Source organism: Onychostruthus taczanowskii, unplaced genomic scaffold, assembly GCF_017590055.1.
Source record: "Onychostruthus taczanowskii isolate IOZ18803 unplaced genomic scaffold, ASM1759005v1 scaffold50, whole genome shotgun sequence".
Taxonomy (NCBI): Eukaryota; Metazoa; Chordata; class Aves; order Passeriformes; family Passeridae; genus Onychostruthus; species Onychostruthus taczanowskii.
Window position 1 is genome coordinate 4,105,904 of NW_024502569.1, and position 16,053 is coordinate 4,121,956.

General features: G+C 42.0%; 1 protein-coding gene across 4 annotated transcripts; it reads left to right on the top strand.

The window, feature by feature from the left end:
- Positions 1-6,348: 6,348 nt before the first annotated feature.
- On the top strand, positions 6,349-15,071 carry RNF6 (ring finger protein 6). Of its 4 annotated transcripts, none has more exons than XM_041416014.1 (5): positions 6,415-6,454; positions 8,707-8,848; positions 10,162-10,371; positions 10,857-10,964; positions 12,261-15,071. In XM_041416014.1, the coding sequence occupies exons 2-5, from the start codon at positions 8,800-8,802 to the stop codon at positions 13,970-13,972; spliced, it is 2,079 nt and encodes a 692-aa protein (XP_041271948.1). In that variant the 5' UTR covers positions 6,415-6,454; positions 8,707-8,799; the 3' UTR covers positions 13,973-15,071. The 4 variants fall into 4 exon arrangements, with proteins under 4 accessions (XP_041271949.1, XP_041271948.1, XP_041271947.1 ...); XM_041416013.1 differs by lacking the exon at positions 6,415-6,454 and adding an exon at positions 7,266-7,454; XM_041416015.1 differs by lacking the exon at positions 8,707-8,848 and having other exon boundaries at positions 6,349-6,454.
- Positions 15,072-16,053: the final 982 nt, after the last annotated feature.

Here is a 16,053-nt window from a genome sequence, read left to right on the forward strand (position 1 = left end):
AGAACAGGCAGCTTGGAACTAAACTAAGGCCACAGCAATCTTTCTACTTGCAGCTTTTGGCATTTTTAATAGTCATACACGAATGCTTAGTTTCATGTCAAGAATGCAGCACATTGAGTAAATAAGTAGGCACTCAAATCCCCTAACTTAGAGATATCACAGAACGTGAGGGCTCCTGAAAGAAGCTACAACATTCTGGAATTGTCTAAAATAATTTCAATTTTCAATTATAAATCTCAATTTTCATTCACACATTAGCACTGATCCCTGAAAATTTGGATATTTCCTGTTTCCCAAGCTGGCATCATTCAATCAGACTCATGTCAGATGCCCACAGTTGGACTTTCAGTATGTTGCTATGTAGTTGTTAGGGATATTATGTATGTTGAATAAAGCACTTAAACATATGTTACAAAAAAATAAGTGCAATTGAGAGAAGCAGCAAAATTACATTTTATTTGCCCAGCAACTCAACTAAATTTTACAAGAACATTGCCCAGTACCTCACTACACCAACCAAACAGAAACAGGTCAGGGCAGCCCAGCAGAGATCAAACAATCTGGAAGATGCCATCCACCTCACAAAGTTCATCCATCTCAGCCCCATCTCTGCTTTCAGTCACGGACTGCTTGGCTTTGGGGACTTTCAGGGACAATAAGGGACCAAGCTTGCATGGCCAAACCCACCATGTACAGTACCTCTGGCCTGCTCACTACCCTCAGTCCTATCAGAAGGGGACATAGCAATATCCACACTTCTGTAACTTTGTACTCTTTGTGTTATTAATCACTTTTTTTGTGGAGGCAATGAACATCCAAACTCCTCCACATGGATCCAATTACGGCATGATAATTAATGGTTGGGATTAGTCCATCTCAAGCTGAAACATTGCAGGGTGTGGAAGACAAGCAATCTCTGCTTAGAAAAGAAAGAGATCATGAAGGAAAGCAAGAACAGACAATCCAGATAATTTGCTGATGACCTGTGCTGTGTTTCACATTTGCATAAAGCATTTGGAAAGACAACCATTTGACAAACTCTGAGAAGCCAAAACCACAACCAAGATATCTTCTTTTCCAGATTGTCGGTCCTGTTGTAAGCATATTTACAAGTTTGCTTGAATGTTTCTTTCCTTAGTTTTGCATACCATTTGAACTGAATGCCTTCCAGAACGAATGTAGCTGTAAATCTGCTGCACTTTCACTCTGTTTCTACCTCAGGTACTTGTACTGAAACCAATGTTTGATTTTACCAATTGAGACGTATGGTCCCCAGCTCAAGAGAGATTTAAAACAGAAAGCACACTTTGGCTCTTTTTATAATGAGAAATAAATATTGGTATTTCAAGGTCAACTTTTAACTCTCTTTCATGGAAAGTTGTGTACTTTTTGTGCTTCATTTTAAAAATCTGTCACAGTGTAATATAATTTCAAGGAAAAGTTTAATTTGTGGTCCGCTCTTCAAATGACAGACACAATCAGATCTGGTATTCTTGACTCTCAGGTCTCCATCCCCAGTGGCCCTTTCAATTGAGAGGATTTCTTATCTCTTACTGCCTGTTTTTCATTCCCTTGTCTCATGCTCTCTAAGGACTCAGTTTAAAAATATATGCTTAACACATCCTCCTGAAGTTGGATTTTTTGGAGCTTTCCTCTTTCTCTTTTTTCCTCTAACAACATTCATGGTTTGCTTTATCATATCCTTCTGTTCTGAGTTTGTGTAATTTCTAATATGTCCAGAACACACAAACTTTTGACATTTTTTTGTCTGGCATCACCTCACCTGTGAAACATGTCTGAGTTCTCCACAGGAAAGCCACTGTTACCTTGTTAGCACTGGTAACGTGCAGTGGGTTGGAGACAGTTATCAAAGCAAGCTGTGACCAAAAAGGACAGTAGTCAAGGAAGGCTGACACCATTAAACATTTCTGAATGTATTTCAGAGAATTGTTTTTCAGGTGAAAGCCTGGATTGTCTGGGAACAGGCTGGATTGCGACAATAAGTAAATGCTGTCACTTGGGGTATGGCAGTGTGGAAGAAGTTTTACAGTGATTTCTGTGAGCCAGAGAGAAGTTTGATAAGAGGATCCATGTTTACCCCTGAAAGAATTTCCTGCCAAGGTCATTGGCATAGAAACCAAGAAAGAGAGAAGGATAAATAAGATAAATCTGCAACTGTCTATTCCAATAAGCACTTTGTTTGTCTTTCCTGACCAATGAGTAAAGTGTAAACTTATGAGTTTTGTAGGAATGTATAAAAAAAACATGCATAGTGTAATAAAAACTGGTTTGAAGCCTTCTGATAATGGAGTGTTGCTTTGTATTGTGACCATCTCAACTACAACATGGGAGCATCAATACCGAAAGCAAAGCTGGTTTTGGGAGGCGTGTGTGTTTGCGTGCTTGAGGCCACGGTGTTAGTGCTAAGAGTCAAAGTTTGTGAAGCAAAGCTTACAGCTGGAAAATGTACAACAAGCTACTAGCTCTTTGTTTTGCAATCTTCAAAAACTGAATAAAAATATAGAAAAGTAAACTTTCATATTTTTGCTTTCTTATCTTTGTATTTTATAAGTAGATAACCTACAACACTCTCCCCATGCCATTAGAGTGTCTGCTCCACTTATTCCACTTATTAATTTGCCTAATTTGAACATACTTTTGCTTTTCAGAAAGCTTTTAATGAAACTGTAGCTACCTGCTAAAATTTTCCCATATCCCCATAGAAACATTCTTTAGTGGTGACTGAGGTGTTCCCAGCTTGGTATTGACTGAAAAAGTGCAGTCCTGGTAAGTGCTATACATCTTCCATTTTTTGTTTAGTCCAGGGAAAGCTGCAGGCAAGACAATAATGTGGGGCACTTTTTCCTTACTGTACGTAAAGAAAAACTAATTGTCATACTTGCACACTCTGAGTATTTTTCAGAAACCTGGCAATTTTTATGTGCAGATGAGTAAGCTGAATAGTGGCAGCACTTAAAAAAGCAGTTTACTTAATACAGATAAGTAAAGTGCTGATTCTACAGTCTCCTATGTAAAGCAATGTGTTGGGGTTTTTTTCCGCTCAACTATATTTTACTATAAAATTGATCTAAAAAAGCATCCTAGAATCTCGCTGGAGTGCAAGCTACTAACCAACATACATCAGTCCTGTGGATCCAGGTCCTGTGTAGGAGACTTGTGCTTGCATTCAGTGAAATATCTGTTTGCCAGACTTGCGACCACCTACAGTAACAATTAGCCTATGTTATGCTCCTGACAGATATTCAGTTGTCACCATCTCTGGAGATATTTAAAAGTCATGCAGATGTGGCATTTGGGGACATGGTTTAGTGGGGGAACTTGGTAGTGCTGGGTTAATGGTTTGGAGGGATTTTAAAAGTCTTTTCCAAACTAAGTGATTCTCTCGTTCTGCCTCTACAAACCTTGAAAATTCAGACCATGAACTCATGGTTACTTTTGTTACTGAGAACAGCCCTGCCTGAGGGGAAATAAACCCTGAAATTAAATACTACTTTATATTTTTTCATATAATCATAGAAATATTAAGGTTGGAAGGGACCTCTTGATGATATCTAGGACAATATCCTGCTCAGAGCAGGGCTACTCTTAAATTCGAGTTGCTTGAGTGTTTTTCCACTCAAGCCTCTATGGAGAGAGTTTCCATAGCTTCTCTGGACCTGACTATCCTCCAGGTGAAATTTTCTGTCCTTCTCTCAATACAAATCCTGCCTCTGTCTTTTCAGCAAGTTCCTTGTCAGTATTGGCAGGCTGCCCATTATTCCAGCTTGAAAAGTCCTAGGGCCCACAGCCTCTCTCACATAGCGAGAGCTCCAGCACCATGAACATTTTAGTGCACTCCGCAGAACTCACTCCGATTCATCAGGAATTTTCCATATCAGGACTGTTCTACTGGAGACCCCCAAATTGGGCATTGTATTCCACGTGCAAGCAAACAAGAGTCATGTAAAGGGAAGTAATCATTTCCCAGTCACGTCCTGACAATCTATTTTCTGTGTTCACAGGATCACAGAATGGGTCAGGTTGGAAGGAACCACAGTGGTCATCTGGTCCAGCCTCCCGGCTCAAGCAGGGTCCCCTAGAGCACTTTAACCAGGGTTGTGTCCAGACAACTTTTTTAATATCTCCAGTGAAGGAGACAACCTCTCTCAGCACCTCTCTCACCACAACCTGTCCCAGTGCTCGGTCATCTCCACAGTAAAGAAGTTCTTCCTCATGTTCAGGTAGAACGTCCTGTGCATCAGTTTCGAAGGGCCCATTGCCCTTTGTCCTATTGCTCAGCACCACTAAAAAGAGCCTGGCCCCATTCTTTTGACACACTATGTACATTGAATGTTGGAACCCTGGATGCTGAGAATAGAACTACTTTCTAAAGAACCTAAAAGATGGAACAATCAAATTAAATCCAGGTTCTCAAATTCTTTATTACAAAACTTAGTAATTGCCTGAGGTTTGCTGCCCTCCACAGGCTATTTTTATTATAGTTGCAAAGAGAGTGTTTCACTGTGGACAGCACTGCTACGGTGCAATAATATTCTAAGATCTACTCTTGTCATTTTGTATCAACACTACAACATAAAATGAACAAGTACTTTACTTATTTATAGTGCACTGTTGTGAAACATCACTATGAACAGGACATGGACACCAAATTCTGTGTTGGAGAACAGGTCAGTGGAAAATAAACTAATTCAGTGTAAGGTTTTGGTATGGAAATATGCGTTTATTCACCCATCTAAATCTTAACTTCCTTCTGTATGAACAGTCTGTATGTGGGCTTGATATCAAAGAAGATGTTGTGTTTCACTGTGTGGAACAATTAGTAAAAGTAGACTGTGAGAGGAAAAGATTTAAAAAAACATAACTATATCTATATATCTTTATATATACACACACACCCTTTTTCTGATATAAAGATGGTGAAACTGAAAGGTGTTTCAAAAGCTTTTATTCCATCTTCAGTCTCATGAGAAGGGTGAGACAACACAGATGTTATAATTCATGCCACCACAATCAGAAGCAAACTATTTCCTCATTACAATGCACTCTAAGTGTTTCTTGGCCTATCAGCTTTTTGCCATGCCATGCTGTAGATGCCTTAAAGCCAATCATCTAAAACTACCCCTTGTGGTCCCATTACAATCTTTCATAGTTCTATTTCTCCAAAGTATCTAGTCTTATTTGCAGGACTAGATGGCCATCTTTTGAAACTTTTTTCTAGCTCCATTTCTCTCTCAATATCTATCCTATTCCATGGTATTTCCAAGTCAGCATTTCTTGTCTCAAAGTTTGCATATGGGTGCATATGCAGGCCCTGAGAACCCTCTACAAATCCATTTCCCACATATTCTGACTTTTATTATGAAAGAAAAATTGATCTTCAGGAAGGACATATTTTAATTGCTTCAGGCAAGGTGACTCATAATAGAATACTAATTATTTATACTGCAGCAAGGCACATGGAAAACAAAGAGATGACCATTTTCTGAATGCAGTGAGCGAAGAGTAGTTCCTGATCTGGCCTCGGTGTTAAGAATTTGTCCCAGCTGTCAGTTTGTCCCATGGAAACCACCCAGTGGCAGAACAGGAATGTAAACTACCACCAAACCTAAATATAACACTTGTGCAAACTCTTTTCCTTAAGCAGAATAAAGAAATCCTGGGTGTATTGTGAAATTATCTTCCCCGACAGGGCCCTGAGCCCTTCTTAGCACCTCATTCATTACCGAGAGCGCTGCTTTGTATCAAGACTACATGTACAGAAAATACCCAAACTCTTGTTTATTTTAGTTTGGACACAAGAGCAGTTTGGACGTGAGAGGGATGAGGTAGAGGTTTCACACAGAAGCACCCTCCTGGCCAAATCCCCTCATTTTGCCGATTCATAGAGTTTGTGCAAGATGCGTGGAGACAAACCCTCACAAGCAGCTCGGGACCACGCTGTGGGTGCCCTCGGTGTGTCCGCAACTAACACCGGCCAAATTTTGTGAGAGGTTCGCGTGGGAGAACTTTCACCCAAAGCTCTGCCAATGGAAATCACTAAAATCGCGGCTTGAGGTGACGGCACCCAGCAATCATTTTTTGAACGTTTTAGAAAAAAAAACAGTGGGAGATTCCTGTAGAAGGAGACGTAAACAAGAAAGGGAGGCAAAGTCACGGAAGAAAGAAAAGAGTCTCATTTAAAACCGCAAGCAGCCAGGGAAAGAGAGAGCAGAGGGAAAAGTATCTTCACAATCAATCTCATTCCTTATCTAAGGCAGCACAAAGTGCCAAACGCGCGTGCGCGCCAGGGGGCGGGGTTCGCGGCGGGGCCGCCCCCTCTCTCGCGCACGGAACCTGCGCCGGCGGCGCCGGTAGCCACCCGGACCGCAATCGGTGCCGGAGCCGGCACCCGGACGGCAATTGGCACTGGAGCGGCCCCGCTCGCACACGCAGGGTCGGTGTCGCGGCGGGGGCGGCTCTGCGGCCGCCGGGAGGGACGGGGTGCGCAGCGGGGCCGAGCCGGCCGCTCCGCGCCGCCGCCGGCAGCAGGCAGGGACGGGCTGTCGGGTTTTGCCGGCCGCGCTCTCGGCAAGCTTCCCCCCCACCGGGGCAGGCGGCGGCATGGGCGCATCCCCAGTTTGCCGCAGCGGGTGACGCGGCCCGGCCCGGGCAGGGCAGCCGTGGGCTCGGGCAGCGGCGGGGAGCGTGGGTCCGGGGGGGCGGTGGGTGTCGGGGTCGGGCCGGGCAGCCCGGGCGGAGCGGGGCGGGAGGGCACGGGCTGCCGGGCGCCGCTGCCATTCGCTGCCATTGGCCCGCGGCCGGCCGGGACACGGCGGGAGCCCCGTCAGTCACGGCGCTCCCGTCCTCCCGGCAACAGGCGGGGGCGGGGCAGGAGCGGGCCCGAGGGCTCGATCAATCCCCGGAGCCCTCGCCGCTCCGCGGCCTGGGGTCGCGGGCCGATGCCTGCCCTGGGCCTGGCTCAGCTCTGCCGTCTGCGGGCCCTGCTGCCGGCCAGGGGCGGGGGCGGGCGGCCGCTCTCGGGCCCTCGGCTTGGGCCGCGCTGGGTGCCCGGGGGCGGTGTTTTCATTACCTTCTGACTCTCCCTTTTTCTCTCCTTCCTCCCCTCCTTCCCCAGGCTTCGTGCATGGGGCTTTCTGGGTTTGGTTTGGGGGTTTTCTTTTTTTTTTTTTTTTAATTTTTTTTTTTTTTTTTTTTTTTTTTTTTTTTTTTTTTTTTTTTTTTAAATTTTTTTTTAATTCCCGAAGTCGGTGAGATCATCCTGCCTGGAGGCTGTGGTGTGACAGAAATGCTAAATAGCCCTCTAGCTCGGGGAGGCTTCCTCAGTTAAACTCCGTAGTTGCCTTGCAATCAGGTGGTAGTCTTTTAGAAAAGGAGTACCTAATTGAACCGGGAGTAGTACTTCAGGGAAACAAGCTGAAACTTAAAAGCATAAGGTATATATATGAAAAAACAGGTGTAAACCTTAAAGAATAGGCTAGAGTAATCATGAATGAAGGTCTAAAGGAGTAAGTCTTAGGTTGAAAATGCTAGAAAATGTAAGCTGTTGGCATGCGACCCTTACCTCTTTGCAAAGGAGGAGTAATCCAAGTTATAAGTGGACTTCAATTTCAGTTTTTTGCATTTTACTAGTAAATACCCTTCAACTTTTCAATACCCAGAAATGTTCTAGTGCAATGTACTTCATTTTTGTTAATACAGTTAATACTCTTCAACTTTAACAACTCTAAAACATTTTAGGTGCCAAAGTACTTAGTTTTGATGGCATTTGATAAACAGGGATAGTAGCTGTCATCCGTGGAGTTATGTTTAACAGATGGGACAACCGAGCACTTCACACTCCTTACTGTTTCTAAGTGAGTCATTCAGGGAGTGTGACTAATCATCCTACCATACAGTTGTCAACAAAAGAGTATTTTTTTTTTCCTTAACTACCCACAAAATCAAAGAGATTTCCAGATTTTCTGTGGATAACTGATAACTAAAGAACCTCTCTTTTGAACCACACTTTAATTTTAAATTGAGGGGGACTACATGTGATGGATTTATTTCTTGTCTTAAGAATATATGTAGGATTTTCTTCTGTGCAGCAGTACAGTGATGTACCTGGGAAGTCTGTTAACTTAGAATGGTCATTGTCGGGCACGCAGCCACATGTTGTTTTAAGGCATTTGTTTAAGTAACAACGTCACGTGAAACTGAATTAATTTCATCAATCCTCTTTCTCCCCCTCCCCGCTGCACCTGTGTCAAGTCCCCTGGGACAGAGGCACTTCAGTATTCAGTGCAGTCTGGATTGGGGATTTTCATGGTAATAGTGTTGATTAGGTAATTTTCATGATGGGTGTTGCCAAGGTAATGCTAGTGCTGGCTGGGGGTTGGGTGGGAACTGCTTTTGTTGTAAGGAAAGGGGTAGTAAGAGGAACAGCTGGATGAGAAATTTGTGTTTAGAAGTGTGATATCAGAAGTGACCTGATTTGAACATAGCCCATGTGGGAAATCAAAGTCAGCAGTTATCTACAGCTTGTGAGGCTGAGCCAAGAGGACAACATTGATTAAAAAGAAAAAATATTATGGGAATGGAAAATGTCTTGAAGGGAAGATACTCAGATTTAATTTCTTTTAAGTCGAATGAGTTAGATCTGGGAGAGAAGATTTTAAATGTACCAAAATGTAGTGTTGCACACAGGAGGAAGATGGTTGATTTGGAAGAAGTGTGTTTAGAAGTGCAGTTACCTGGGACAGGGGCTGGTGGGGGGAAGTAACATGTGGTGTGGAGATAATGAAACCAAGGACACATCAGAATGGATCCCACAAAGAACGTAAGAAAGGTATATTAAATGTATGCCAGCTTCTGCTGTTGGCAAATACATTTTTTGATTTTTTAAATCTGTTTGCAGTATTGGTAATTATTTGCTTTTTTTTTTTTTTTGGATGTATTAATCTAATAGTTGGTTTGGTCTGTTTGTTGTCTCATCACCTGTCCTGTGAAGACTAATTATTGATCACGAGTGTGCTTAGAATGCTGTTTTCCTTGTTTTCCCTGTAATCGAAACTTGAAGTGACTTTTATGTAGGTGTAAATTGACAAAAAGCAAACAAATAAAACAGAAAGGCATTTACCCACATGCAAGCAGATTGGTGCAGTGAGGTTGGGGCTTTTTAGCCTGATGATCTGTAGAGAAGTGATCTCTTTTTTCAGGTATCTGACTCGGCAGGTGTTGCAGTTGCCTTTTGTTGAACAGGAGGCTCAATTGAAAGGACGCTTTATCGTCTTTCAGATAGAGAGTGGAAGAACAGGTTTCCTTTAGAAAATAGGAAAGTTGAGGAGTGGTCTGACGATTGAGTCCTAACCAGAGAGAGGTGGTAATGATGCAGAAATCAATGGAGATGATGCCTCTTTGACACTGGAAGGTTATTCTTGCCTTCTAACAGTGTGGTCCCACTGGTTCAGTATTTGGTAAGCGATGAAGAACTGTGGCAAAAGTACAGCCCATCCCTTTTACCCCATATTCTGGAGATGGGTGTCTCTTTGCTAGCTAATCCTTGGATTAGAGAATGCAAGGGAAATATACAAATAAAGTAAGAATGCCAGAAGAGTCATTCCACCACAAAGAAATCTGTCGGCTGTACACTATGTGGGTGATACTACAAATGAAAATACGAATGTAGTCTTATGTTGGGGTTGTCACAAGTCTACACTGGGTCATTGCAGTCCAATAATTATAAAACCTCGTTTTTAACTATTCTTCAGGTTTTGAAATACTCCCCACTGCTTGTTGTATTTTACTTGGGAGAAAGGACATACATTTTATGTTAACTCCTTTAACTTTCTAGAATATCATTATTTAGCTAAAAAAAATCCCCAACCTGTCATTTCATTTTTATTTTAAAGATGCCATACCAACCAGTGTGTCCTTTCAGTGAGGAAGGGGGCTTGAAACTTCTTCAGCAAGCTACAAGTATTTATATATTTGAATAAAACTACCCTGTTGTCTTGGCAAATAACATGTAGCTTGGTTCACTTTAATCATCTTTAACTATTAATAAACGAATTTATTTGAAAGTGCTGGGGATGTTTTACTACAAATTAGGTAAATACTTCTTGTAATTCCTGAGCAGTCTAATCTTCTGGTTTTATCCAGGACAGCTTGCCTTTATCATTATGGATCGCTCCCGACACCGTGCGGGAAATGGCAATGAGCAGGCGCCTTCACGGGAGCGCAGCGGTGAAGGTGAGAGACAGCGGCAGCTGGAGCGCCTCAGCAGGGAGGAGGCCTATTACCAGTTCATTAACGAGCTCAACGAGGAGGACTACAGGTTAATGAGGGACCGAAACCTGCTTGGCACTCCTGGTAAGATGTGCATACCTTCAGTAGAAGTGTAGTGGAGTAACTCTCCTGCTGTTAGGCACCACATGAGGTACTGTGACTCAAGCAGCCTGACTTCTGTGGCTTTGTAGAAAGGGAGAAATCCTCCATATGCAACAAAAGTATAACACTTCACCTGTATGCCAAGATGGTGCATTTGAATGTCCAAACCCAGATAATTAACATTTGGTACATTCAAGTTGATGTGTGGCAGTTTTGGGGGCCTCTGAAGTGTTACTGGAAGCTGGCATGCTGTCAACACATTCAGCATCTTTTTCTTCACTCCACCACCTACTGCCTCTGATATCTGCATTATGATCACATTAGTGCTGTTTTCTTTCTGGTTTCATCGGTTTTGTCTGTCTTCTGAAGATTTTCATTCAAGATAGAAAATGTTATTTCTGCATGGTTGTATAGAGGTAGGAATAGTGTCTTGTCTAACAGTGTTATCAAAATGTAAATTAATTCAGGAGAAATAACAGCAGAAGAGTTGCAGCAGCGTTTGGAGGGGGCTAAGGAGCGTCTGACGTCACAGTCTGATCTGGATAACAGAGAAGGTGAAGGTAGACCTGCTGGAGGTAAACACTTTATTCATATATGTAGACACATAGTATGTGGTGCATAAGTACAGTTCTGTAGAGATACTTAAGAGACACTAATTTTTCTTTTTTTTTTTTTCTTTCACTGTGCCTCTGGGGATTGTTTAAAAGTGAGAGATTTCCTAAAGATATAAAACCAAACTTGAAATACTTGATGAGAACTCATTTTTGTTAATCACAAATTACTTGCTCCTTTTTCCCTCATTTTCCTTTGCTAGTAAATGTAGTAGCACAAAAAATACTATTTTTTCAGTTCTTAGAGGTTTTTATTACGTATTAGAGCAGTTGGAAAAGAAGTTAATTGGAAACTAGTTAGTCTCTCCACTGACACTTCTGTTGTTTAATTTCCATTTGTTTTAGTGAAGTGAGGCTTGTGTTTTATGCACTGTCTTCAGTTCCCCAGAAATATTGGCTTACTCATTTGGCCAGTTTTAGTCAGATTTGGGAGAGGAATTGGCAGCTCAGAAATGAAAATACCAAAGTTCTTGGAAGTTTCCTGGACACAGAGAGATGATGGAGTAGAGAGAACTTAATCTGATCCCTTCAAGGGAAAAATCTTCACGGTGATCATGACAGTTGGCCTGCTTTATACACAGTTAGCTGTAACCACAACACTTGTATCTGTTCCGGAGGGTGTAGTTGGAGAAGGCTTGAAAATGGAGCTGTGGGTATTGTAATAGGAAAAGAGTATGTTTGCACAAAAGGAGAAAATTGTTCAAACCATGCATCCCACCCAGACACGTTCCTGGATAAGCTGCTCTAGGTGATGTTGCCTTGGCAGGGGAGTTGAACTAGATTCTCTCCAGAGGTTCCTGCCAGCCTTAATGATTTTGTGATCATTTATTCTACTGCTTATAGGAAACATTTAAAAAAAAAAATTCCAAAAGAAGACAAGACTTATTATTCCTTTTCCTGCTGTATCAAAATGAGTTGTTAAAATATTCCCAAACTGGTAACTTCAGCAAGGAGCAGGTATTGGATAAATACAACCATCTCTGGACCACCTGAATCTGAACACTGGCTCAGAAGAGGCTATCTGGGCATATTAATATCTCTTTGAGTCTGCTGGTGAGACAAAAATTCTAGGTTGAACTGGTAAGTTTTGCTGACATTTTTCCATAGAGCACATTTTTGTACATTAGCATAGCAAGGTAGGCGCCCTGCTGCTGTATTGTGTCTGAAGTAAGAGCCTAGCAAGTGAAGAGGATTTGGAGTGCATTGTACTACGCAGAGCATGCAGTTGTATGAATGTTTGCAATTCTTTGTTTCTCTCAGATTCTGAAGTTCTTGGGGAAAACTCCAACGGCGACTCTTTGCTTGAATGGCTTAACACGTTTCGTCGCACAGGAAATGCCACTCGCAGTGGGCAGAGTGGGAATCAAACCTGGAGAGCTGTGAGTCGAACGAATCCAAACAGTGGGGAGTTTCGCTTTAGTCTTGAAATCAATATAAATCACGATCATAACAGTTTGGAAACTTCTGGTGAGGAGTATGTTGATATAGACGCTACCAGACTCTACGTAGAAAGAAGACGTCAGCTAGTTGCCAGTTCAGTAGCCCCACGGACAAGGAGCGTGGCTGCAAGAGAGGCAAACAACGAAGCTGCAAGGACCAGGCTTTTAAGACGTGCCATGGCATTAAGGTCAGAAATAGTCTCTCATGCAGTCTCGGGGAGGCTCAGGAGTAGAACGAGGGAGCTGACAGGCCAGACAAATAATACTGCACGAAATAATTCTGTGGCTGCTGCTGAACCAAGAGAAATGCCAGAAAGAGGTACTTCTGCAGGAGTCAGAAGGGGTAGAGCTAGAACTAATGCCCGGATGAATACAAACCAAAGACTAGAAATTTTGCGGCTGAGGTCTACCCTAAGTAGTCGAAGCCGCTCCCCGCTGCAAAGGCAAGGTGATGCTGCTCATTCTGAGGAACGTCGTCAGAGGCAGGATAGAAATGCACAGCAGGTCAACAGAAGTAGGAGACAAACAGCTCAGGCTTCTCCACAGCCTACTGAAGAGCAAGCAAGAGGTAACACTCAGGCTCCCCAGCTTTCCAGTGTAGCCCCATCCGTACGAACAACTTGGGAAGAGGAAGAACCTAGTAGGCCAGTAGCTGCTGCCAGAAGGCACCCGACTATTACACTGGATCTTCAGGTGAGAAGAATTCGTCCTGGAGAAAACAGAGACCGGGACAGCATTGCCAGTAGAACTCGTTCTAGAGTAGGAATGTCAGAAAACACAGTTACCTTTGAAAGTGACAGTGGGGGATTTCGGCGCACGATATCCCGCTCAGAACGCGCAGGTATTCGGACCTACATTAGCACTATACGGATCCCTCTTCGTCGGATTTCAGAAACTGGGCTTGGGGAACCTTCATCAGTGGCTCTTCGATCAATCCTTAGACAGATAATGACAGGCTTTGGAGAGCTGAGTTCTTTAATGGAAACTGAATCTAATTCAGAAGTGCAAAGGGGTGGTCATCACTTAGCGGATGCACAGAATAACTCAAGTTCCGCAAATGGCAGTGATCCAAGTGGGGTTTTGTCTAGGAATGGACATGCAGTAGATGGCAGCAGGGAAAGAAATGGACAGAGGGGTGGTAGTCAACGCTCTGGGCGCAATCGTGAGAACCAAGATAGCAGGCAGTCTCAAGATGCAAACAACCTAGTGGAGAATGGAACGCTGCCCATCCTTCGGCTTGCCCACTTCTTCCTGCTGAATGAGGATGATGATGATGATCGTTTAAGAGGTTTAACCAAAGAGCAGATTGACAATCTTTCTACACGGAACTATGGGGATGTTCACACTGAAAATGAATGGAGTAAAACGTGCAGTGTTTGCATTAATGAATATGCAACAGGGAATAAGCTAAGGCAGTTACCTTGTACGCATGAGTTTCATATTCATTGTATTGATCGCTGGCTTTCTGAAAACTCCACCTGCCCAATTTGTCGGCAGCCTGTTCTGGGGTCTAATGCCACAGATAATGGCTAGAATTGTTTGTGCTGCTCAGCACTTAAGGATTTGCTCCTGCTCTGTTATGAGCCAGATGAAATTAATTGACTTAGATATGGGTCAGTTTGTGGGGGGAGTTTTGTTAAATTTCTTCAAAAATTATAGAAACTTATCTAAATCTAACAATGTAAATACTATTTTTTCCAAGTGCAGGTCTAGGAGCACACATAGAACCAAATGATATTGGTAAAGTTTATATTTTTTTAAGTAATTTTGTTATGCTAAGCACTTTTGTAAATACAGAAATGCAATAGTTAATCAGTCCTGCTTAATGTATGTTTTTTAACATTGTAATGGACTCGCTTTATTTAGATTACAAAATGTTTCACACAGACCCACCACTGTGTTGAAAAATTAGTGGCTAAATAGCCATTTGTTAGCTTTTTGTTCTAAGAACAATTTCTTTTACAGAGAGTCTCTTGCTGGACATGTCTGCTAAAGATATTTAAGTTACTTGAAGTGCTCATTTTATTAGACTTTTTTTTTTTTAGCATTGAAATATCCTTTCCAAAAACTTGCCAATTTGGTTCTATTTAAAAAATTCTATGGCAATTTTGCATGTGGGTTTACACAGTTCTTAATGTTGACGAGTTCTTATTCAGAAGTGGATGAGTTAGTGGCATTATGAAATGTATATAATTAAATGCTGTCTTTGACAATCTTTGTCTTTTCAGTGCAGACAGCAATCAAATCTGATAATTCTGAGAGGGTGTGTTTTACTTGCTCAAAGAATAAATGAGCATTAAGGAGGCCTTTTTACTCTTCAAATTAATCAATATTCCTGGGGTTTTAACTCCCTTAGTTTAAAGAGGGGAAACATTTCCTTGAGCATTATACTGTCTATAATATGCATGTTTTGGGCATCCTATTCAGAAGAACAAAACAAAGACTTGAAGTGCTTTTGTATAGAAATTTAAGGTACACATGTAGTGTTAGTCCTCTTGAAACACACCTGAGGACCAAGTGGCAAAAGACACTAAAAAGGATAAAATTCCCTGAAAATCCCCAGTATCTGTATAATTAGATATTGAACTTTATACCAATGACTTACACTGAAATAAAGTTACAAGTTAAATAATTGAGGCTGTATGTGAATTGCTGTTGAGCCATATCCTGTAGATTAATAAGAAAACTTACTATTCTTAATGTTCAGTCTCAGTTTTCACTTTTTTTCCCCAGTTCTGTTCCTGGCCTTTTAGTTATTATTATGGTACATAAAAGCTCAGCACAAAGCACTCCAGGGGTTTCTAGGAGAAGCTGGATGATACAAAGCTTGTCTTCTGAGCAACCTGCATCGCAATCCCTGGAGAAATGCAGAATTGTGCACTAATCTGCTGTGTGTATTCTGAGCAGTAGAAGAGTACTTGAAATGAACAAGTCCTACTGCCTTTCTCTGCCTGCAATAGTGGCCTTGGCAAATGTGCTTCTGTGCCAGGTGTGTCACTTAGAACATCTGCTCATGATATCCTTCAAGGGTAGCTATAAAATCCCGTGTGATTGGATGTCTGCTTCAGTTCTTCAAGTGGAAAACTTGTGTCATAAATTCCACAGAAGGGCTTCTTTTCATTCCTGAAAGTCATTCTAAGAAACTGTGTTATGAGATTTGAATGATTTAGGGATATGATTAAGATCTCTTCTGATGTAATTTGTGCTGTTAATTACTGCAAACGTTGTTGACCCCTCCCTTCAGTGCTTCCTTAGCTGCAGTAAAGAGTGAGGAGATTTAAATGTGATTATAAGAGCTAGCTTTTCTTTTGCCTTTTTTTTCTTTTACTTCTGTTAGCTGCTGAGGCTGACAGTATATAAATACATACACGTCTCCTGTCACTTCCTTGTTTCTTTATGACTTCCTTTTATTTTTGAAATCTGCCTGATTGGAAAGACACATACATAGAAACCTACCTTTGGCTCACTACTGCCTTGCTGGTTAGGTCCTTCAAGGTGAATTTTAACTCTAATCCTTAAAACTGCTACATTAATGCACTAGAGATGAAAGGAGATTCCCTGTGCCTTTTTTCCATTCAAATTTGCTGTGTGTAAGAGCACAGTTGGTTACGTGG